We start from the raw sequence: 26184 nt of genomic DNA, 5'->3' as shown, positions 1-26184 counted from the left end.
CCTAGTGTTAGGACACTCTGTTCCCCATTGTCCTAAGTTGTTATAGTAACGTTATGTTAATTTGACCTTTACACCTGAAACAAAGCTTACCAAATGAACTCTAGAGGTCTTCTCTTCTGGTATTAACGCATTCAGGTCACGGATTCCTCGCACTAATCAAATAATATGCGATACAAAAGAGCTAGTCATTTAGCGCTGCGCTTGCGCACGAACTTGCATAGAATTAAATCATCGTGTGACAGAGAAAACAGATAGTTTATTTTACTTTATTCATGCAGTTCTTAGTTTATTTTAAAAATAATTAAGTTAATGTTAAGTAAAATTGGGTTTAAATCGAAATTAAATTCACTTTGAATTTTACTTAACAATTTTTAAAAAATAGCACTTTGTACAGGCGTGTGGGTGTGGGTTCGATTTCTATTCGGGGAATGAAATATTTATGATTTCCTTTTTTCCCGCTTTGGCATCAAGGAAAAGCGGGGCGTTGTGTCTGGGGTTATGTCTTAAAAATGTAAAAGTGTCTTAATGGAAACGGAGTGTTTTAACACTAGGTTACCATGTTCCCTCTGCTTACTCCTCTATGTGAGGATAGGAGGAATACAGAGGGCTAAAAAATAAGAAGTTGTTGTTACTAAGAATATTTTAACTAAAACTGCACCACAATACAAACTGGAGATGAATAAAATAAAAAAAAATATATCAGGCGAATAGGTTATTATTGTCTATGTTCTATATGCAATCTCAATAATAGATATTTTCTAGTACACTTTGCTGGAAATAAACCCACTTAAGCTTCTAATACTGACGCTTTAAAAGTGTTACAATCGGATTGACAAGAAGCCTTGACTTGCGAGTTCATTTAGTTTATAGGTTTCTACTCTGTGCAAACTTACTATGTTTTATACTCGTATTTATTATATACTAAATAGACTTCTGTATATTTATATAACGTGAACTATTCCGTAAGTCTTTCATAATTAAATCTAAAATCTGATTTCAATATATTTTTCATTTAGTTATTAGGTTTTAAGGGTAAAAACCTTAGAGGTCCAACATTGTTTTTTTTTCAGGCTCAGGGAACCTGGGAACCTAGTGTTAAGACAGTCCGTTCTTCCGTTCCCCACTTTCCGCCGATTTCTGGAGACTTAACGCCGCGCTTTGCCTCGTTGCCAGAGCAAGTAAAAGACAATTTTAAATATTTAATTTCCTCGAGTGGGAATCAAACCCACAACCACCAGCCTGACTGGCCTCATGTACACTTAAATCTAGAGTACTATTTAATTATAAATATGGATTACACAAAAACTCATTTATATTCTAAAAGCTTTAAAACATTGAGGTTTCGTAGCGGCTTGATGAAAATTATAAAAATAATATAAAAACAAAAGTATTCCACGCGACATGAAATGTTCTTTTTAGTTTGCTGATGTTTTAATTCTGCTAAATATGACATTGATTATACCTATATATTAATAATGTAAAAGATAACTTTATGTAATTACTTTTTTGTGCACCAGCGCCACTGCTGGCGTCATTGTTGCCTATAAATATTTGCCAATTATGTTCAATTGCTCTAGTAGTGCATTTGGGATTTGTCCACACGTGGTTATGGGTTCATTCCGGATCTGAGGGAATCTCTATATCTAAATATATTCTTTAATGTGTCTGCATGGCAAAATCACGGTATTTCGTTATACCACTTAATGTAATTCTTTACTGGTTGAGTTGAAATAATCATCATGCAACGTGCAATGCCTCCAGAATTCAGGAGAAAGTGGGGAACGGAGTGTCTTAACACTAGGTTCCCTCTGCCTACCCTGCTGTGTGCGGGATACAGCGTGAAGTTGATTTAAGTAATTTTAATTAACAAATAAGATTGCACTTATTATACGCTTACGCCAAAGTATATAAGACATGCAATAACAATACTAACATTTGAATTGAATAGTCTACAGTTCGGCCTTTATGTTGCTCACAGTCTACGCTACCCACATACATGTTATAGCACATACACGTGGTCGTATAAAAGCTATTGTTTCAAAGCTTCTATGTAGTGTTTACACAATGTTAGTATTTTCTGCTGGCTCGAATATAAATTAAATTAAGTATTTGTTTATTAAAATAGGATATCGATGCTGCTTAATGGAAGTCAGGTGTGGTGCAGGATCAAGTGTGTGATTGTAAATGCGACCGGTTGGGGGTTCGATGCCCACTCGAGGAAACGAAATAGAAATATATAAATTTATATTTTTTTATGTTGACTTCCTCCACTCAACACACAATGTCACTAGGATTCGGAGTGTCTTAACACTATTATTAGTGTCTTAACAATATTACATACAAAATTTTAATACTCGTTTTAGTAAAATGTATAAATTACACTATTTACCATATCCGTGTCCACGCGTGAGAAAATAATTAAGTCATTTATGTTTTTAGAAGATACATCAAGATATTATGTAAGATTAAAGAGAAAGTTAAAAACAATGTGACATCACCGGTTTTTTTTCATCCAACTACATTTTAATATATTTATTTATTGAAATGAAAGAACACTAATTATATCTACTTATTTGTAAGCGTCATATTAATATTCTAAAGGCATAATAACGAGGATTGAATCAGAAAAGATCGAGACATGCTTGTTCTGATTGCCTTTATTGTCGAGAATGTTAAACTTGAAGAAATTAAAAAAAACCTTAGTTAATTTTAATGGTTTATGAATTAATTGTTTGCAACTTCTCTTTAGTAGAGCACTGAAAAAGATGAGAAAATGATAATGAAGTCAGTTAAATAAAAAAAATAGTAAAATAATCGTGTTGCTCATTTGATATTTCTCCATGGTGATTGTTTGTGTTGGCTAGAAACTTCACTGTTTGACCGACGATTTATGGTTATATTTAACAACCTGTAATAAACAATTAAATAAAAAAATATAATTAAAGAAAAATCATTTAGGCTATAATTCTCACATCGTCAACGTCTAACAATACAAAATGAATTAAAAAATAAAGTATTTATAAAATAACTTAGCTCGTCACAAATTCGAACCTTATTTCAACAATGTATGTTTTTAGCTAAGGATAACTTTTCTAATCAAGAAGATCGATGTTACAAATGTACCGTGTTACTTTTCTGATACGAGCGTTTGAGGCACCTCCCCGGTGAATACCGCAGCCGTAGCTACCTGAATACTTTCACAAAAACGAATGAGAAATCCAGCCCATATTCCCAAAGGCTAAGATCTACATTTTCTTGAACGCTATTCATGTATATGAGAACCGTTTTATTCCTTTCATCGCGTATTCTCTTGTTTTAGCTTTACGCGGGAGCTGTTCAAATATTAAAGGAAACCACGGTGGGTAGCTGCTAAGGCTTTCGGGGAGCTGTAGAAACAAAACTTTTGTTTAAATTGTATGAAAAGTTCGTGTTAATAAATTTAAAATGTCAATTTTACGAATTTAATGTTAATATTGTGTTATTGTATTTTTTTTTAAAAAAGCTCTGTTCTTGCCCAAAATTATAACAAGATCTCCATTGAGCTCCATTGAGCTGATCTAATAGTATTTGTACCTTATCACACATTTGATTCCGAGGTTTCATGATGATAAAACAAATAAAAAAGTAATATTTTTTTTTTAAAAAAGCCATAATTTTCTTTTGCAATAATAATTCATTTATTTTGACATCAACCAAATAAAAATATAAATACAACGGCGTTAAGTTACGCCACTTAACACGCCCCAATTTTTTCTAATTACAACTAGTCACAGGTGACAAATAAATATAATAAATAACACCATAAAAAGGAAAATATTTAAAATTTGCAGTATTCAATGCACTCGACGATTATTCTTTTTATGATTATCATCCAGGTCGGTTGCATTAAAACCATTTTGGACGCTATCACTGTTTGACCTCCAAAATTACGGGATGTCTTCAAAAGTTATATAAAATACTCAACTGATTTTGATAATCTGCTTAAAACTAAAAACGATAATGAAAATAATAATTAAAGTTTAAATATTTTAATTCAATTCTAGAGTGCTCATACTATATTACAAATTATTTTTGTCAATTACGCTGGAGCCATTAAAGTCCACAACCATAAAAAATAATTAGTTCCCATGTCTAATACCGCAGAGCTATTTGGTGAAGTTAAATGTCCCTCAGAGGACGGCAAATGAGTCAGTCAGTCCCATCTTAATTTGGCCCAACATTTTATATTTTCATTTCCGTTACGATTTTTTTTTCTGTTTTGTGTCTAATTTCTATTTTTTTTTTTAGATAAATTATAAACCATTTTCCTACTTTATTTTCTTTTTGTTTTGAACTTCACGCTGAACTCTTATTTTTTTCATGTAGCAGGGTAGGCAGAGGGAGCCTAGTGTAAATACACTCCGTTCCCCACTTACCGCCGAATTCTGGAGGCAAAGCGCGTTGGGCGTTAAGTGGCGGAATTCAACGCCGCCCTGCCTAGACACCAGAGCAGAAATAAGAAATTATCAAATATTTTATTTAGTTGAGTGGGAATCGAGTCCATAACCTGTCGCGTTCGCACACGCTTGTGCCTCTGTGCACCAATGGGTCTCATATCTAACTTTGGTTACCTAAGTAGTAGATATTAACATTAAGTTTAGTGGAGAAACGAAAGCATCAATTATATATATCAGCAAAAATTATCACGATTCGATAACTCTGTGCGTTGCTTTATTTTTATTTAGAAATAAGTAATAAGAATATTCATATATCTCAATACATAACAAAAACTGGGATTGTTATGTTAATCTATTTCAAGTTAACTGTATTATTTCTTATATAAACACTTTTTCTTATTCAATGCACTTATCCACCCACCGCATTCTCTACGTAATATGAAGCCATAGAATATACGATAGTAATATTATGTTTAAAATGTATATCTATATTAATATAATGAAGCTGAAGAGTTTGTTTGTTTGAACGCGCTTATCTCAGAAAGTACTGGGTTTTTTATTTCTTTCAACTTCACGCTGTACCCAGCATGCAGCAAGGTAGGCAAAAGGACTCGCTCTAGTGTTAAAGCACTACGAGCCCCACTTTCCGCTGAATTCTGGAGCCATTCGGCGTTGCGTGGTGGAACTCAACGCCGCGTTTTGCCTCAATTTTAGAGCGACGAAAATTAAAATAAAATATTTTATTATACTTCCTCGACTGGGAATCGAACCCACGAGATATCGCGTTTACTGTTGTGCTTAACCTACAGGCTTGTCCTTTCTGCCGCGACTGAACTCTGAACTGCACCGGTTCGATTTTATAAATTCCTTTAAGTGTTGGATCATTTATTTTTCGGAAAGGCATTTAACGAAAAGAAATGAGCAATATCGCAGGTATATATATAATTCACTACGGACGCGCGCAGCTCCGCTAGCGTATTTAAGGGTGAATTCTAATAACCCATGAAACATGTGTTCAATGAAATATTTTTAAGAGTCTAAATTTCAAATTTTATAAAAATCGGTGGTGATTTAAAGATTTTTCCATACAAACTTTCAAACCCTTATTTGCACCCTTGGGGTTGAATTCTAGAAAACCATGAAACACGTGTTTAATTATATACGTTTAAGGGTCTGAATTTCAAATTTTCTAAAAATTGGTGACGATTTAAAAAAAACCTATACAAACTTTCAACCCCTTATTTGCACCCTTAGGGGGAGAATTCTAGAAAACGATGAAACACGTGTTCAATTAAATGCTTTTAAAAATCTAAATTTAAAATTTTATAAAAGTCGGTGCCGATTTAAAAATTTTTCCATACAAACTTTGAACCCCTATGGGGTGAACCCTTTAGGGTCAAAATTTTTCAAAATCCCTTCTTAGTGGATGTCCAGATAACGAAAGTAAACTTTTGTCCAAATTTAACGTGTCTACCATCAGCGGTTGCGGTTGTGCGTGCGTCTTACCTCAGTCAGTGAGGACAAGTCCTTTTATATATATAGATAATAATAAAAAGAATAATATAATTCATCTCCTTTCATATTTTATTTTTGTTACGTTATTTAATAGAAATACGAATGTAAACATCTACCTTTTTTTCATACGTTTAATAAATTTTATTCATATTCAAAAGATCAAAAAACAGAAAATATTTTATAATGTAAATATATTACTTATGTAATATTTTAACATTAATTGTGCATCTTATGTTTTATTATTTTATTTTACCTACTTAAGACATAAAATGTACATAAATTCTAGGTGTTTACTAATTATGCTCAATTTTGACCGTAGAGGTCGACTTTACATTATATTACTTGAGGTTAGTGGTGGCGACAACGTGCGATTGTAAACATGACGTGACGGTTAATAATATAAAATATTTTAATTTTCACGCTCTGAAGGTAAAGCGCGACGTTGAGTTCTCCATTCAAGAATTCAGCGGAAAGTGGGGAACGGAAGTGTGGAGGAACGGAATGTCTTAACACTACGTTTCCCTCTACCTTGCTAGCGGGATATAGCGTGAAGCTAAAAAAATAAAAATAATATTTCACATTATACAAGAATGTTTATTAACACTTAAAAGGCTTTTGATATTAGCGTTTTCTATTCACAAAGTTGTTTTCGCGTCGTTGTTCAGTTCAAAGAGTCTTGCCGTAGAAAACTCATAGCAGCTCGTTCAGAGAGGCAAATGAGGAAAACACAAACAAAAACAGGCAAATTTTAGTTATATAATAACTGTATGAAATAACAACGAATTTTTTTTATTTTATTTTTCAGACATGTATATTATAATAGACCGTCGTGGCGCAGCGGCACAAGGGTGTGACTGTAACACGACGGTTGTAGGTTCGATCCCCACTCGAGGAAGTGATTTTGTGAATTTGCTTTGGTGTTGAGGCAAAGCGCGGCGTTGAGTCCTGCCACTCAACACGCAATGCCTTCAGAATTCGGCAGAAAGTGGGGAACGGAGTGTCTTAAGTTCTTAACACTAGGTTCTCTCTGCCTACCCTGCTGTGCGGGATACAGGGTGAAGCTGATAATGATAAAATAATAAAAATATTGTAATATTAAGTTAATTCGAGTAATGTACTTTTATTTCTTATTATAGTAGCAATAAATAAAAATTGTTACGTAAGTGCACTTTTTATCAACATGAAGTAATTACTATATTTAATTTTAATAAATAAAAAAGAGATATAGCCAAGATACAACCACAAATATAAGATTATATTCCATATTTTAATTCCAGTTATTGAAATTAATTAAATGTCTTAAACAATATTCAATTCAATACGAATGGGACTCTTGAAGGACTCTACTAACGACAGAAATACTCATGAACTTAAATAAGTGCTTGTGGTCGACTCATGAAAATTAACTTAAAACTTATTGATTTTTCAGATGAACTGAAATAGGTTTAAACCTATAATATGAATATTTTCATAATTCTAAATAAAGAATAAAAGAAAATTTCAATAAAGTTCTGAGGTCAGTAGTGACGCAAGGTCAAAAGTGTGTGATTGCAACGCGACTAGTTGTGGCCTTTGGGTTTGATCGCCTGTCGAGGAAATGAAATATTTATTTAAATTAATATTCTCATTTTTTCACTTTGATGTCAAGGCAAAGCGCGGAATTGAATTCCGCCATTCAACTCGCAATGCTTTCAGAATTCGGCGGAAAATAGGGAACGGAGTGTCTTAACACTAGGTTCCCTCTGCCTACCCTGCTGTGTGCGGGATACAGCGTGAATCATTGATTGACAGACGTTACATTTAGGTATATCTTCTTTGTCATTTATATAAAACTTCATTATTTGATCATTAAATAAAACAATATGGCAGCTTTGAGCGAGAATAATGATTATGAAATAAATAATCGTGGGAACTGAAGTTTGTTATTCAAATTAGTTCATAAATATTTAGTACTCACTCTATTTTTAAGTGAAAATCGTAATCCTGCGTACTTAAATATTGGAAAGGTCAGGGTTCTTAAATTTATTAACGGCTTATACAAGTTGTGCAGTTAGAGCTCGTCTGATGAGATGGTTGGGGATTTAAATTTTACCAAGTTAAGTTTTAAATATATAATAGTTATTGTGACTAGGAAAAAGATTCATAGAATTGTATTCTTATGATTATATTAATTTTAGTGAAAATCGTGACATATAACTAATTTTACCACTAAAATAAATAGTAAAACTAATATATTAAACAGTATATAATAGTTATTATCATTCATCACTTTATATATTTTTAGAAAATAATCTAAGTAAAGGCAACATGTAACATGTAAGCGTAACTAAGAATAATATCAAACATTTACTGAAATAATGTTTTGACCTTTAACATGTCTTACAGTCTCAGTTGTAAAGGTCATACAGGTTAAACATGAAATCACTCGTATCAAGAAAATAGCTTATATTAAGAATAATACGTGCAATGTTAAAAAAGTATTCGATGAAATATTAAAATAAAAAAATAAGTTACTTCACGCTGTAGCCCGCACACAGCAGGGCAGGCAGAGGGATACCTCCCCTGAATTCTCGAAGCATGCGTTTTCAATGGCGGAATTCAACGCCGCGCGTTTACCTCGTTACCAGATGGAGGAAACGGAAATATTAAACATTTTATTTTCCCGAAGGGGAGTCAAACCCGCAACGCCGCCAGTGCCAAGACAGCTTCTTCTTTTAATTAATCGAAGTTTGTCATATAGCTTAAGTTCTACTACTTCATTTTTAAAATAGTAAATATAATCTACTATGACTGTGAAATATTTATTTACGTTTATATTTCCCTTTCTTCGTTCTGGTGTCGAGGCAAAGCGCGGCGTTGAGATCTGCGACTCAACACGCAATGCCTCCAGAATTCGGCAGAAAGTGGGGAACGGAGTGTCTTAACACTTAAAATTATGGCTAAAAGTATATATATATATATAAAAAATAATATATATATAAAAAACGTAGTAAAGACTAAAGATCAAAAATGATTTCATTTGTCCACAGCTTGTCGAGGATGCGCAGTAATGTAATTAGTATAGCAATTACGTGTGTAGTCGTAGCAGCGTACGTACGTACATGGAGAGCTCGTCCTTATAATAAAATCCAATAATCGATCAAGTGGGGCTCTTTGATAAATATTTCAATGATACAATCTACTTTTATTATAAATAATGAACTTATTTTGTCGTTATATAATGGTAGTAAAGGGTTCAAAGTAAGGAGTTTTAGTTATACGTTGTTTAACATATGTATATATTTTGTATATATAAACGTATGAATGGAATAAAATGTTAAAATTTATTTACGTGTATTTTTTATATATATAAATAATAGTTATGCCAAATTATTTGTTGAAAAGTACTAAAATATTCTATCGTAAAATTTTGCCAAAAGATCAAAGTTTATTTTCTTTTTAATAACTTATATTATTATTTATTGTTTTTCGAGTTTTATGATTTTGCATATAAAATAATGCAATAAAAGTTAAGAGGAAACGTAAAATGTTTTGTTGAAGAGTTAAGTACTGTGTTGTGTTTAGATTAAATACTCTGAGCCTAGCTTAAATAGAAATCTTAAAATATTATAAGATTATTTATTTCATTATGTTAAATATATACCAATAACTACGTAATATGAATATATGTTAAACATATTTATATATTTAATGTTTTAAAAAAAAGTCTTGTTTGTTTTTCATTTTATATTTCTGTAATTTAAAACAAAAAACCACCTTAACAAAAAAAACTTAAATTAATTAGTTAACAAGATAGGTGTGGGTTCGATTCCCACTAGAGGAAATGAAATATTCGATGTTTTCGTTTATTCGCTCTGGTGTCAATTCAAAGCACGGCGTTGAGTCCCGCCAATCAACACACAATGCCTCCAGAATTCGGCGGAAAAACGGAAACGGAAGGATCGGAACGGATCTTAATGGGAACACAGTGTCTTACCACTAGGTTCCCAGGCTCCCTCTACCACCCTGCTAGGAGCGGAATATAGCGTCTGATACCTTAATCCCTAAATGTGGAAAGTATCATCAAATAAATTGTTATTTGTTTGCCCTTTTATTTGTTATCTATTTTATGTGTTTCGAAAGCTCTGGTTAACGATTCCATTTATTGACTGCCGATGGAGTTTATTATTACTTTTATCTGTGCGGATATTAAACGTTGTTGTTTATTTTGTTTTACATACATATAATATAATATATCTCTCTATATATATGTAATTGAGGGGTAGTTTTGGCACAGGGACAGAACTCGTCAGGTTATGGTTCGATTCGAGGGAATTACATATATAAACTTTTCATTTACTCGCTTTGATATCGAAACAACGCGTGAAGTTGAGTTGGCAGTGTCTCTAGAATTCGGTGGGAAGTGGGGAACGGAACGGGAACGGAGTGTCTTAATACTGTGTTCCCAGGTTCCCTTTGGCTTTTGCTGCTGTGTGTGGGATACAACGTGGATTTAGGAATAAGTAATGTATGTAATGTATACGTGGTCTGAGGCAATGTATTCAGATTCTAAAAATATTACATACAATAAATTAGAGAGCGTAGTAGTCTATGGGCATTATCTTTTAGGTAAAGGGAAACAAAAGTTAATACAAATCGAAAAAAATCCTTTCTTATACCGTTCATGTTAGTTGAATAAATATGTAGTTAGGAGAAAAAATAAACAGGCGCTACTACCGAAAAATTCTACTCCCTAAAGTATGAGGAACGTTCACGTAACTGAAAAAAATTACTGTATATTAGCAATTATCTAAGCATTATAACAAATTTTAGATTATCATATGATAATAATGGTTTTTTTTGTAATATTTACAAAAAAAAAACATTATTATTAAATTAAACGTTAAGTACTCTTATCTTAACTACATACTACTCACTACATCATTGTTATATTTTTTATATAAGAAAATAGTAGATAAAATCTATAATTTAATTTACAAAGCTGTATAAAAAAATTTGAATAATTATACCGCAATATATATGACATTTTAAAGTTATAAAATAAATTGACGCTGCTTACTTATTAATGGGTCGAGGAAGGATTGACGTCATTGCTAGACCCGATTTTGCCGCTTATTTGTGGTCGCAAAAACTTATGAGTACGAAGAATTATTTGCTGTGAAAATTAATATCTTGACAGCCACGATAAATGGTAATGAACGACATTTATAATTTAAATCAGATTTAGAGACTTTTTGGTTGGTATTCTGTGGATATTTTTAGCTTTTATAAGTATCTTTTTTTTATATATTTATATATGGTAAAAAATATACTCTTTATATATGTTAATACTCTCTCTCTCTGTATATAAATAAAATATATTGTTTTTAGTAGTCCTTTTATTTTACTCTTAGTCCTAAATTTACAAAGCTTAAGGACATGAGGGTTTCACGAACGGTTTGTTTCTTGCGTTTTGGAAGACAAAACTTGGATAGACAATATGACGAATAAAAATGTACACCCAAATTGGCTACGAAAATCATATTTAGTCAGGTATAAGTTATGTTAAAATATTCTAAATTGATAAAAAACGTAACCTCCATCACTTATAAAATTAACACAATAAACTATAATCATTTAGTGGAATTAGAATTTAATAAATATGAATTACAATAATAAATATAATATAAAATTATGATTTATGAAAGTTATATAAAATATAACAATAATATGCTAATACGTTTTAATATCAGACCTTCATCACCACCTCTATACGACATTTCTGCAATATCATTTATTTGAGGTCACTCATTGCCAAAAGGATTAAAATTTATTAAAATAAGACCAGTTCAGCTATATTATATATATATATATATATATATATATATATATATATATATATATATATATATATATATATGTACAGAGATACTCTTTTCTACTGGTTTTTATACATGTCTCTGTTTTTATATAGCAATTATATTTAAAAATATATACATATACAATATACAAAAATATTTCAAATAAGAAGACATGAGTTTATCAGAGATCCATTATTGCATTATGTAAAATGAAGCAGTTTTCAGCTATGCGAGTACATGTGGTACTTCATTATATTACAAAATTAGTCATCGTAAAATATGTATGATAGACTATATTTAATTTAAAAGTAAATCCAAGCTCTTATATCTCAATTAGATACAATTTTCAATCTTATAAGTTTTTATCGAGTTTTTTGTAAGTTATTTAAGGTTTCAGTTTGACGTCAATCGCTCAAAAACTCGCAAGTGAAATGGTAAATTACTTGTAGTTCAAAATATTTATTTCAAGTTATTTTTTATTAGATATACTTAAATATAAATATCGTATTATAACACTATACTAGAACTATCGTTAAGTCGAGTACATACCGAGGTCTCCGTACCAATTTCAGGATTGTATGTCAACGGGAAGTATATACAAATTAACAAAGTTAAGTTTGCGGACGTGTGCATTAGTTTTGTTGGAAATGAACTACAATTATAAGTTTGTAATGTTTTTTTTTTCTATAAAATATCTATAAGTTTTAACTTTTTAGATTTTTCCTTTTATTTGTACTGAAAGTTGCGCGAATTTCATACAAAATGTGGTAATAACAGTGAATAAACGCTCAGATATTTTGATTACGTTGATATTGAAGTTTAATTTTTTCTGAGATCCAGGTCTCAAATATTTGACATTAATTCATCAGCTTGATGAATTACCATCACCATTTTCGAAACCACGATGTCGAGGTCTTGACAGATGGACAACAGAGTGTTCCAATGAACAAAGTATAAATAATGATTCCATTTTTTTCGTTTTGTACCTCAAAAAAAAAACGGAATCCTTACGAAACACTAAAAATTTAAAAATAACGTTTGTTTTAATACATAGCAAAACAAATCTCAAACGTAATTTTAGCGTTTGAAACGTAAAATAAATAGAGAAGAGAATTTACTCACTTACATCTAAAAAAACAACGCAATAAATTCGCCATACTCTATATATACTACCTACTGACCGCGCTTCATTACAGCAATAGTAAACAAGAACGACTGAACTGAAGATACCCAAAACATTCGTTTCATCCGGGTTCAGCGTACGATGCAGAATATAGGATACGAGGGCGAGGTGATGTCTTCTTACGACATTGTTTTTATTTTTAGGTTAACCCAAGATTTTGTGATGTTTGTAAGAATTTGTATAAACAAATTATATTTATTAAATATATGCTTATAATTACCATTTTAAATATTATGAAAATATTATTAGAAACAGAATATTCTGTTTCTAAATTCTTATTACTACATACAATCAACGTTATGCAACGCTTGTGTGGTTGAATTCCGCCACTCAACACTCAGTGTCTCCAGAATTTGGCGGAAAGTGGGGAGCGGAGAGTCTTTTCTCTTAACACTAGGCTCCCTCTATCTACCCTGCTATACAGCATGAAGCTGAAAAAATCTACGCTAAGATTAATAAATTACTCTCTGATTAAAAATATACTATAATGTTTTTATTTCAATACGGATGCATTAAATTACGGAATTTTAAGTATATTTATATTAAATATGTACCAACTAAATTCTGTAATTCTTTAAAATAAGGAATTTAGATGAGTAATTTAGACGACATAAAAAAATATAATAAAATCGGTGTCTGAAATTAATTTTAGTCTTTTCATTCTATAAAATCTAGTCTTATTAAAGATAACTAATAAAGCCATATCAAACTGAACGCATATGTATGTATATAGATATATTAATTATCACGTCTATTTATGCGAATTACGATATCAACTTGCGCAAAATGAATAAATTGCTTTTACACAACAGAAATGGGTTTTCCGTAGTCGAAGGTAATATTCATAATTTCTAATGAACTTATGACGTTAGTTAGTGTAATGTTAATTTTTTAATTACATTTATTTGCAAATGGGGAAGAGACGGAGTGTTTTAACACTAGGCTCCCTCTGTCTACTGTCCCTGTTGTGTGCGGGATACAGCGTGAAGCTGATTTTTATTTATTTTTATTTGCTCTTATTTAAATTTATTTAATTGCATTCATTTAAAGGTGTTGTTTTGTCACAGAATGCCGGCGCTCCGGCTCCTCGGGCGCAAGTGGCTGGCCGCCTCAGATGATCTCGTGTTTCCAAGTATCTTCGAACTTCTTTTCCGATTTGTTTGGTAAGTGCGTTATTGGATATGGATATTGTATTTCGATGATAAGTGGATCCGTTTCCTCTTTCTGCGTAATAACCTGTTATTAAACCCCGGGGAAAAAGGAGGGGTGTTGTAAGTTTGACGTGAGTGTGTCTGTCAGTGGCACTGTAGCTCATTAATTAATGAACCGAATTGGATGTGGTATTTTTTAATCGAACGTCTTGTTAATGGCAATCGGATAGTAGCTACTATAAATACTTTGTCAAAATTAGGCATTGATATTTTGGGACCGTTCGTCTCCGTCCTAATTTTGAATTTCCTTTAATTTTTTAAATGGTAAGTTTTGCTAGTTTTGGTGTTTCTCATATCAAGATTTTTGATGTATTTATTACGTACAAATATTCAATTCTACAAAATATAGTTCAGTATAATAAAATAATTTATATTAAAGATTTAGAATAAGGAAATTAGGAGTACTAGAGACGAATATTATAGCGAAACATGGATTTCTTAATACATTAAGCTAGAAATTTCATATTTGATTAAATAACGTGCGCATGCGAAATGAAGCAAGTGTTAGATAGCCTAGTTTCTGTTCAAGGTTCACGTCAGACGACATATGTTCCTCCAAAGAAACACTCTATAATTAACTCTATAACTCTATAATTTTTTGTAAGGTCTTGTCAATAATTTGTATTTTATCCTAGTAACGACAACCTGTTATAATTATAGGAACTTATATTTCTAATTATACTTAATTTGTTATTTTAATTGTAGTACACAAGTATTACACAATAAAGCTATTTATGTATTTCGCAACATATAAAATATTTAAATTAATCATGATTATGTTAACTAATTCATATTAAACGCCTACGATAATTTATTTTAAGAAATACGATTTTTAGATGGCACTTAGACTTTGCTATGAAATATTCATTAAAGATATTTTTGGGTTCATTAAGCTTTCTCCAATTCCCTATGACGCGGTCTGTCCTCCACTGACCTTCTGATCCCATCTGATTGCTTCGTAATGGATTTTAAATTGTCACGAATCGTTTTGATTGCCATTATTTGTTGGCCACTTACTGTCGCACCGGACATTTCATTAGTTTTGGACATGTCATGCTTATTATTCAATTCAGCATTTATTTTTCTAATAGAACTAGGTTAGACAAAACTACTGCAGCTCGCACAGAGGCTAGTTTTGTATCTATATACAATTTCACCCCCCCAATTCATCCCCATTTGCCGTTGAATTCGGAAGATATTGCGAGTTGAATAGCGGAACTTAACGCCGCGCTTCGTTTTGACACCAGTGCGATATTAAATATTTAATTTACTCGAGTAGGAATCGAACTCATAATCTGTCGCGCTAACAGTCGCACTCTATGCCCGTGCGCCACGACTGGCCTAGGCATAGGTTAGTTTTGTATTATTAATAAAAAAATAGTTTGACAAGACATTTACTAAATAAATACTTCTTATTTCTTATTTTACAAATAGTTTTTAATAAAAAAAGAAGTATAATTTTATAATGTGTGTAAAATAGATAAAAATCTATTATTAACAGAAACACGTTTAACGGATTATAAAAAATCTTAACTACGAGTAAAAACTTAATTTAAATATGACATAGTAACACGCTTAATAGAATACAATTATTTTATGTAAGAAACATTAGAAATAAATTTATGCAAATTATACCAAGAGTCTGTAGTTGCGTAATGGAACTGTGTCTACGTTTAAACGTGATGGTTGTGGGCTCGTTTGAATCCCAGTCGGAGAAATGCTTTACATTTCTGGTAGACAGAGAACGGTGTTGAGTTTCGCCTTGATGACTCTAAAATGGATGAAAAATGGGAAAACTTTGTTAGATTTGGTCTAGTCTAAAAATGCGAGAAATATACAAAGATAAGAAATTAAATAAGTTCAAAAACATAAAATAAACTCATGTTTATTTCAAGAATTCTAAAAATAGCAAAAGAACTAAGTACGTATAAAATAATATGATTATCATAATATAATATTCTTCTCTAGAATAATGTTGGTAATAACGTCTAAAATATTTAACTTTGTTTTGTAAATGTTTTGTGTCTTCTTACGAGTGGGGAATATACATATATTAGAACCCTTCTAATATTGCGATTAGGTCCTCCTGGCTAGATACGTCGTATTAGTTAAATTAGAAGTGTATTTTAGAACGCTAGTAATCTTCAGTCCCATAGACACGAATGTAAGGGATTCGTATAGGTTATTACTTTCGGTTTTAATATTTATAAAAATTTAAGCCTAGTTCATATGAGCCAAGTTATATATATATACAAATGTGTCATACGCATTTTGTTCGTAAACTTATGTCGTCAATTTTGTCTGTAGAAGAGTTGTTATACAATGATTTTTTATAAAATTCGCCAGTATTTTTCAAGTTAATTTGATGACGTTATATTGCTAACAGTTCGTTCTTCTTCTAGGCTAGTTCTTATCGCCTTGGTAGTCGAAGTCCTATATCCTATAACATGGCAGTGCCAAAGCAATGGATGGCACGGAGGCTCTTTCGTACGTTTGTACCTCTGTGGCACGTTGGCTTTGCAAGCGTGCCTACTGCTGCTGCTGGCTGCACTGGCACAGCAATCTGCCAGAGGAACCATCACGGAAACAGATGCAAGAAAACTCGTATCACCTTTATTATTACTTAAGTAAGTATCTATTCTATGTGACAATTTAGAAATATTAATATATTAATGATATTTGCAAATAGTTTTAATATTATTTTACTCTATACATGCATAATATAAATAAAAACTGAAGTATCTGTCTGTGATATCAAAATAACTGTGATTTTTCAAGTGCATTATTAACACGACACTAAAACGCAAAGAAACGATGTTAAATTTTTTGTTGATGTCTTTCTGTTTGTCCGGGCTGATTCCCGCGATTTTCGCCGGAAGTATCTACCGCCCAGATATAAAATAACCTAATATTTAACTATTAAACACTATTTTTTTGTGACCAAAAACAAATAATATACAAATAGATTAAATTACTATTCATTTAATCTACAACAGTATAGACAAATTTGCAAAGAAATCCAACCAATTTTCCATAAATATACTTAAATAAATAAATGTATAGCTCAAATAAAACCGCCGCGCCGGCTTGCCGCCAGCTATAAATAAAAATATAATTTGTAGCATAATTAATCTAATTTCTATTTCTATTTCAGGGTATTTCTAGTGTTACCAGAGGTGGCTTTGAATGTAATGGGGACCATGTGGATGTTTTGCGAAGTCATAGAGTGCACTGTGTCGGATAAGTTTTCTAGTATTGTTATACAAAGTAAGCAAGACGGGTTTGATAACTTTCTCGAGCTTATTGTTTACTCTAGCTTGTTACTAAATTTAGAAATCTATTATTATTTTAGCGATTTATTTAAAAATATATTTTCTAGGTATAGTTCTATTTAATTGGGTTCAACTGGGCCTAACGGTGTTCGGACTGTTTATGGTATTCGATCCCTTGGGATCAGTTAACTATGGAGATATGCAAGACACACCCAACCAGGTTCGACATCATAGAAAAGTAACTGGGTTATGGTCACGGCGGTTCAGGTGGGCCTTTTGTTGGCTCAAAAGGGATGAGCACGGGAAGGAAGCGTTTCAACAAGTAGCAGGTAGTTTTTTATTCTTTATATTGATTGATAAAAGTATATATGTGAATTTAATTTAGGAATAGTCAACAGGAAATTACTTGCTTCACTCATAATATTTTTTACTTAAATGATTATAATAAATAACACAATATAATATTATTACAATCATATAGTATTACTATATCTGAATAGTATATTTTAAATACCTATATTAGTTACTAGCGGACGCGCGCAGCTTCGCTTACGTATTTAGGAGTGAATTCTAATAAACCATGAAACATGTGTTCAATGAAATATTTTTAAGAGTCTAAATTTCAAATTTTATAAAAATCGGCGGCGTTTTAAAGATTTTTCCAAAAAAACTCTCAACCCCTTATTTGTACCCTTAGGGGGTGAATTCTAGAAAACCATGAAACACATGTTCAATTAAATATTTTTAAGAGTCTAAATTTCAAATTTTATAAAAATCAGTGGCGATTTAAGAATTTTTCCATACAAACTTTCAACCCCTTATTTGCTCCCTTATGGAAAAAATTCTAGAAAACCATGAAACACGTGTTCAATTAAATACTTTTAAGAGTCTGAATTTTAAATTTTATAAGAATCGGTGCCGATTTATTTTTTTTTCCATACTAACTTTCAACCCCTATTTCACCCCTTTAGGGTTAAAATTTTTCAAAATCCCTTCTTAGTGGATGTCCAGATTACGAAAGTAAACATCTGTCCAAATTTCACGTTTCTACCATGAGCGGTTACGGCTGTGCGTGCGTCTTACCTCAGTCAGTGAGGACTATATTATATATATATATAGATAATTAATTGATTCCTTAAATTTTATTAGCAATAGTCGTGTTTTAAAGATAAGAGACATTTATTTTTAAATCAAATGTTTAATGTTGGGGATTACCCTAAACAAGTCAGTAGCATATCGCTTTTTTATCTCTTTTCCTTTTATTCTAGTATCTTTATCTAATCAAATAGGTGCAATGTATTAAAAACAAACATTTCTACAATTGAAATTTGAACCTACAATTATTGCGATAGTTTAATATCGCAACATGACAACGTAATTAATATTAGATTTTTTTTTCTCTATTTACTTGGGCTTACATGTTTATATATATTTCAGCACTCCTCAGCGCTTTATTCCGATCAACCGACCTGGTGCCATCCGACGTAGTAGCCGGATGTGTCCTTCTCCGAGTGCGTCAGAAACGCGAAACTAGAGAGATGCGAAGAATCCAAATGCTGAACGATGAGGAACCGATATACACCACTGACGTCAACAAAGTGTTCTCGGAAACCCCACCCTGGATGAATCTGGATGATGCATTGCATTATTTGAGATTGTCGATAGCGGCGTATGGATGGCCTTATGTGTTGTACCGGCATTGCTTTACTGGATTCTGTAAGCTTGCTAGGCATTTGACTTGCTGTTGCTGTAGGTAAGTTCGATCTTAAGTATTAGAATTCTTTAATAATTATCATTTTCTTACAATAATTAGCAGTTAAAATTGTATTCTTTATATGGTTAGATCTATGTATCAGCTTTACGCTGCGGAATACCCGCAAACAGCAGGGTAGACAGAGGGAACCTAGTGTTAAAAAATTCCGTTCCCATTAACACACTTCCGTTCCCCACTTTGCCTCGTCACCACATCTAGAAAATGTAAATGTTAAATATTTCATTTCTTCGAGTGGTAATCGAACCCAGAACCTGTCGGGTGTACACTCGCACATTTGAGTCCCTGTGCCACGACTGGCCTCTAGAAATATTTAATAACGATATTTAAATATTTAAAAAAAATTTTGTTTATCCACCTTTGCATAAAAACTTTAGTAGCGATATTTGCCTAATGCAAATATGCTACGGTTCAAGGCTTAAACGCTAAAAACTTCATCGAATATCCGACAAGAAAACATATTAAGATTTATTATTATAAATGTATAACGGACCTAGCCGCCATTTATATAATGTTTAATAATAAACATTGGGGCAGTCGTGGCGCAGGTTCACAAGGGTGGTACTGTAACGCGACGATTGTGGGTTCGATGCCCACTCGAGGAAATTAATTATTGTTTATCAATATTTTCATTTTCTCGTTCTGGCACCAAGTCTAAAGTTCGGTGTTGATTCACGCCACACAACACGCCATCCTTAGAAAATTCAGCGGAAAATGGGGAACGGAGTGTTTTAACAGTGTGTTTCCTCTGCCTACCCTGCTGTATGCGGGATACAGCGTAAAGCTTATTTAATTTTTAATAATAAACCTAATAAAATAATAATGACAGCTTTATAGTTTGAAAGAAAGCGTAATTTCTAGCTTACACTAGATTCATAAAATGGCGTAACTCATATATTCTTCAGAGGTCAATCTCTTTCTTCTTACGTAATATATTATGTAAAGTAACAATATATTACGTAAAATTATATTATTGCATCTACTGTATAACATAGACCTTAGTTTTTTTTTCAGTTTTATTATAGTTAAATAAATAAATAAAATAAATAAGCTTCACGCTGTACCCCGCACACAGCAGCGTTGGCAGAGGGAACCTATTGTTAAAACACTCCGTATCCTAAGTTTGGAGTCATTGTGTAAGTGGCGGAGCTAAACGCCGCGCTTTGCCTTGACACTAGAGCTAAAATATAAATATAACTTTAAATAAATATTTCATTTCATCGAGTGGGGATCGAACTTACTACCAGTAACGTTTACAGTCTCATACTTGTGTAACCTGCACCACGATTGGCCTCAATGTCAATGTATATAATATGAAAAAAATATATACCAACCGAATTGAGAACCTCCTCATTATCGAAGTCGGTTAAAAATAATTTCAGGCCAAAGAACTCTATAGTAACGGACGACAATTGCTGTTTGTGCCACTTCGCCGGAGTCAAGTACATGTCGAAGCTCTCCGCGGATGATATCATCTTCGCATCATTCAACAACCGCGTCTTTGAAGTAATTATATTTTTTAATCTATCTTTATCTATTTGATAGCCATTTATATCCTTATTAAATTGGTTTATTAAGTATTTGAAATTTAATACTTCATTTTATGTTCAATGCTCAATGATAAAATCGTAATATAATGATGCATACGTGACAAGAATATACTATTAAACTGATGTAACAAATAATTTTGTATTTATTTGTTACTAGCGGCCCGCCCGCGGCTTCGCCTGCGTGAATTACTTTATTATTATTTCTGTCTCCATGAGTACCTACGTCCTATGAGTGACGTCTATGCAAAATTTGAAACTCCTAGCATTTGTAGTGAAGTTTCATATAAACTATCAACCCCAAAAAAAACTCCTTAGGAGTCGAATATTGCAAATTCCCGTCCTATAAATAACTCCTTTGCAAAATTTGACATTCCTAGCACATGTAGTTTCTGAGATTTCGTGATGAGTGTGTGACCTTTCGATTTTATATATATAGATAAGCGTTTCAAATAAAATTATAAACATACATATATTTTAAGAAAATTCATATGATCTATAATTAATTGACATTCAGTAATTGTATATTTTTAAAGTAATTAGCTTTATAGCGTTCTTCCGTATCATTTTCCTCTTGTACTCTAATTTAGTGTATCGTGTTATTAGAATTGACATTGACAGGTAGGAAAAAGGATGAATTACATGCCGTACAAACGGTATTTATTTCGATCCAGTTCATACGAAAACCTCTAGTTCCAACACATAATTGCTTTAACCAAAGCGTGACAGTTGCAGGAAACAAATTTTCCTGATTTAACGACACACAAAAAAAAATATATATATATAGTCTAATAAGAAATAATAATTATAGATTAGATACATTATATTAGTAGAGTACATAAATTATCGTAATTCTATATGAATACACTATAAAAACACTATAAATATCTTTAACATACTAAATGCATTAGTGGATAGTTAGGTATATCCATAAAATTCTTTTAACGCCTTAAGGAATTATCTATACAATTTATTCAATTAATACCGACATGATTGACATTATCCATTTATTTATTTAATAATGTTTATAAATATACAATATATAGAGATATCACACATTTTTATATTCTACTGCATCATTGTTAATTGTTTTCATAATTATATTAATTCTACTGAACCATTTTAATTTACGCTATCGTGACAAGCGATTGAATTAGACCTGAATGCAGAAAATTTCGTTAAATTTTCAAATTAAATTCAGTTTTAACAAACAACGCAGCCTTCTGCTTTATCGTCTACCACTCATTCTCTAAATAGGCCGAAATATAAAACGACAAGACGACATACCTATAACTAAATTTCCTATATTTTCTCTGGACGATTCGTGAAGAATAATAAAAATGTATTCCCCAACCTTTTCTTATCAACAGTTGCCGTTTTGCGTGATAGCCGATCATGATAGAGAAAGTATTGTGGTGGCGGTTAGAGGGTCCATATCTTTGAGGGACATCTTTACCGATTTTACGGCTGGGTCGGAGAAATTTGAAGCCGATGGTATGTACTGACGACCTCACTTGTTTTGTAACGGTTGGCAAACGTGTTATGAATTGCGGAAGCTATTTTTAGTGTAAATCGATATAGTTCTTATATGTCGTGCTAAGCATTTTAGTTAAAAAAATCATATGGCACTTTCGTAGACATTATAGGAATATTTTTTTAATATTAAATAGAGAAAAAAATAGCATCACTTTATTTTTCTATTCTCTGATCTCTCCTCACTTGTATGTATTAAAAATAAATAAATACTTTATGATCAGGCTTGCCAGAAGATACGGCAGCACACAAGGGTATGTCAATGGGGGCAGCTAAAATGTTAAGGCGTCTTACTCCCATACTGGAGCGGTCGTTTGCACAGTTCCCACATTACGACTTAATTCTTACAGGTAAGTAATATAAATTTTTAATAAGTAAAATATTTCTTATATTGTTGTGTGTGTGTTGTGAGTTCAAATGGGAATCGAATCCACAACCTGTCGCGCATACAGTCACCATAGCTGGCTTCAACTTAACTCTTTGAATATCATTTTCACTCATGTGTATCATTTTTATTAAATTATTATTTTAATAGGATGTTTTTTTTCAGGACACAGCCTTGGCGCTGGAGTAGCAGTATTAGTAGCATTAAAGTTAAGACCAAAATATCCTCATCTTAAAGTATATGCATTTTCAACGCCAGGTAAATATTTCAAAAATAATGCTAATTAATTATTATAGTTTAAAAAAAAACTTAAATAAATTGGAAAATGGGTTTGAACCTACATTATTTTGTTTAAGCTTCACGCCGTATCTTGTAATATAGCAGGGTAGCAGAGTTCACTTTCCACAGAATTCTTTAGGCATACATTACAATTTTAATTATTTTTCAGCCGGACTTATCAGCAGGGAGGCGGCACGGTTCACGGAGACCTTCGTGATGACAATCGGAGTAGGAGACGACCTCGTCATGAGGCTCAGTGTCCACAGTATAGAGAATCTACGAACAAAAGTTATACAAACCATTCACGCCACTAAATTGCCTAAGGTAAACTAATATTATTATTTTTTGCGTCACGCAGTACCCTCTGGAGAGGGAACCTAGTGTTCAGACACTCTGTTGTTCACTTTCTGTAGTTCAATTTTGATCTACAGTCAGTCAGTCGCACGCTTGTGTTCCTGCGCCATGACGGCCATTAATATTATAATTAATTACTGTTACAAAATAATTAATTAATTAGAGAAATTAACAACACGATATATCGCATGCAGCAACATATTTTACAATATCCGCTTTGGGTAATATTTGTTTTAAGTATTTGAAACTAAAACCTAAATTATTAGAATATTTGATATTTCGTTTTATAGAGACAATGGTCGATCTTGCTTTAATCAGCCAAACGTATTACGACAAATTTTTTTTAAATAAAATAATTAAAAAATACAGTCAATTCTCATTTATGCAAAATGAATTATAAATTAAAAATTAAAATAAGGATAAATAATTTTCACTAAATTTTGGAACTTTGACAAATTACTGTTGTTATTAAAATGCATAGGAATAGATGAAAATCAACTATTATTTCTTATCTATCTATATCTAATGTGACCGGTTATCGATAGGTAATAATTTATACTTTCATAAGTATATTGTATGATAATGTCACTCATATTAGAGATAACGTTAAAAAGATAGCTACTAAAATTATAACTGTACACGTTCGTAAAGAAATGCCTTGGACGTGAAGCTTCTTGCATGTTAGGTACTAACTTAGACGGTGTTGATTTTTTTTAATATTACTTACGAAAAAACAAAAATGTTTTTTATGAAGGCTGTCGCTACCAATATATAAATTATAAACCTACTATATCATTTAGTCTTTCCGAGCACATTTCAAAACAATTCTCATGTCAAATTTGAAACACACTAGAAACCCAAATCTACCTCCATCTCGAACTCGGTGTTATCCAATATATATTTACAAGGATACCTGCAAGCTGTTATTACAGCAATTAGTATTTCCATTTAATATTATGTTTTGCGTAATTACTCACAATAATAAGCAAGTGAGATATGCTGATGTCAGACTTGTTGACTAATGATTGTAAATCCGTCAACGTGCGCTAAATAACATTATATTTAAAGAACTCCGTATATATATATATATATATGAGTTTTCTAAGCATATGACACATTGAGGATAAAAATAACTATAATATATTCTATATATAACCAATAGACAATCAGTAGGCGTTGGCATTTGCGTGAAACAATAGCTAGGACTAATCTAGTTCAAACTTTAAAGATAAAATTTTAACTACGGTTTAGTTTTAAGCCTTAGTTAGGAGAAAAACATAAGACTAATGAAAAGCGTATTCCAAGACTTATATAGATTAAGATTAATTTCTGAATAACAACAATAATTATGGTTTTAAAATTCTTAGTCTTGAGCCACATTATTGCGACTGTAAACTTGTCGGTTCGATTCCCACTCGAGCAAATGAAATATTTAATATATTCATTTTCCTCGATCTGGTAACGAAACAAAGCGTAGCGTAGCGTTCAGGATGCGGCGAGAAGTTAGAAATGGAAGCATCTTAATGGGAACGAAATGTCTTAACAGTAGGTTCCCAGGTTACCTCTGCTGCGTACCCTGCTATCTGCGGGATACAGCAAGCAAGCAGGTAAAGAAAAAAAAAACTTATAAACATTTCCATTGTCAACAGTACCGTATAATGCTGAACGGCTTTGGTTACGCCCTATTCGGTGTGCCGGCGCGCGACTTAGAATCGACATGGCGACGACCGGATGACCTGGAAGCGAACAACTCTGATGACTCCGACGCGCTGCTAGTGCAGGGCGTGTCAACAGTGAGTGCTGTCAGTGTCGTTTCCCAGGTTACCTGTCACGTGTGCTGTGCTGTTGTGTGATGTGATGGCCGCTTGGGATTCATCGTCATCGTCATGCTCATTTGCATCTTCATTTTGGTTTTCTTTTTTTTTTTCTTGAAGTTGTTAGTGTAAATGTGGGACTTATTAGAAGTATTTTTGATTTGTTTTAAATATAAATATTTTTCTGTCCTTTTGCTTGTTGAAATTAGTTAATATGATTATGAACGGCGTTTACACTAACAGCTTAATATTTTATTATTATCTATATGTATTTTTTTGTATTGTATTAATTTAGTTTAGTTGATAAAACTGAGAAATTATACAATTGCAAGATAGCAGCTAAATCTTATTCTTCCTCACTCGTAGCTACACAGTCAATGTAAGTTATCGTATATAGACAATGTTCATATTACACTATGAAATAATTAGTGAAAATCGAAAAATTTATTTCACGATATAGTAAAAAATCCAAAAAAATATATATTAGACATTTCACAATCGTTTTACAATCTATCCTGCAATATGCAGATGACGCGTAAATGAAAAGAATATAAATTATAATGAAAAAATAATCAATAATTAAATTAACGACTTTTGTTTTATTTTATTATTTTAAGAATTTTCTTTTATTACTATTTCACTAAATGATGTTTTATCACTTTTTCAAATTGCATTTTTCATTAAACATATTATAATAATTATAGATTTTATACCATTTTATTAATATTTTCACAGAATGAGTTTCACTGCATGTTATCAAATATAGTATTGAACTTTTATAAAATAATATCATTTTATACAAAACTTTAACTAACTTTCACGAGAGTTCGGCTAAAAATATACAATTACTAAATACACTTCATTTCACGCATGGTGACGAAGACGCACGCTAAAATATGTTAATAATTTTCTAAATATTTTTAAATTTAAGAAATAAACGGACAGCAGTGGAATATATATAATACCTATAAAGTTGATTATTTTTATGACTTAGAGATTCTAATTTTAAAATTAGAATGATGATCGTGGGTTCGATCCCCATAT

General features: G+C 31.8%; 1 protein-coding gene across 7 annotated transcripts in view; it reads left to right on the top strand.

The window, feature by feature from the left end:
- Nucleotides 1–26184, top strand: part of inaE (inactivation no afterpotential E) — a 40154-nt gene that overhangs the window by 10807 nt on the left and 3163 nt on the right. For 3 of the 7 annotated variants that reach the window (XM_085204860.1, XM_085204859.1, XM_085204862.1), the window contains exons 2-12: nucleotides 14042–14137; nucleotides 16588–16812; nucleotides 17340–17452; nucleotides 17565–17786; nucleotides 18895–19210; nucleotides 20611–20734; nucleotides 22146–22269; nucleotides 22533–22658; nucleotides 22859–22951; nucleotides 23142–23296; nucleotides 24976–25146. In XM_085204860.1, coding sequence (XP_085060986.1) covers nucleotides 14043–14137; nucleotides 16588–16812; nucleotides 17340–17452; nucleotides 17565–17786; nucleotides 18895–19210; nucleotides 20611–20734; nucleotides 22146–22269; nucleotides 22533–22658; nucleotides 22859–22951; nucleotides 23142–23296; nucleotides 24976–25146 — 1764 coding nt within the window. In that variant the 5' untranslated portion in view covers nucleotide 14042. The remainder of the gene's footprint in view (nucleotides 1–14041; nucleotides 14138–16587; nucleotides 16813–17339; nucleotides 17453–17564; nucleotides 17787–18894; nucleotides 19211–20610; nucleotides 20735–22145; nucleotides 22270–22532; nucleotides 22659–22858; nucleotides 22952–23141; nucleotides 23297–24975; nucleotides 25147–26184) is intronic. The other 4 variants (XM_085204863.1, XM_085204865.1, XM_085204861.1 and 1 more) reach the window with 2 other exon arrangements.

Source organism: Heliconius melpomene, chromosome 20 (genome assembly GCF_056956725.1).
Source record: "Heliconius melpomene rosina isolate 202511_hmr_F chromosome 20, ASM5695672v1, whole genome shotgun sequence".
Lineage (NCBI taxonomy): Eukaryota > Metazoa > Arthropoda > Insecta > Lepidoptera > Nymphalidae > Heliconius > Heliconius melpomene.
Note: the sequence above shows the minus strand (reverse complement) of the source record. Positions and strands in the feature narration are given on the sequence as shown.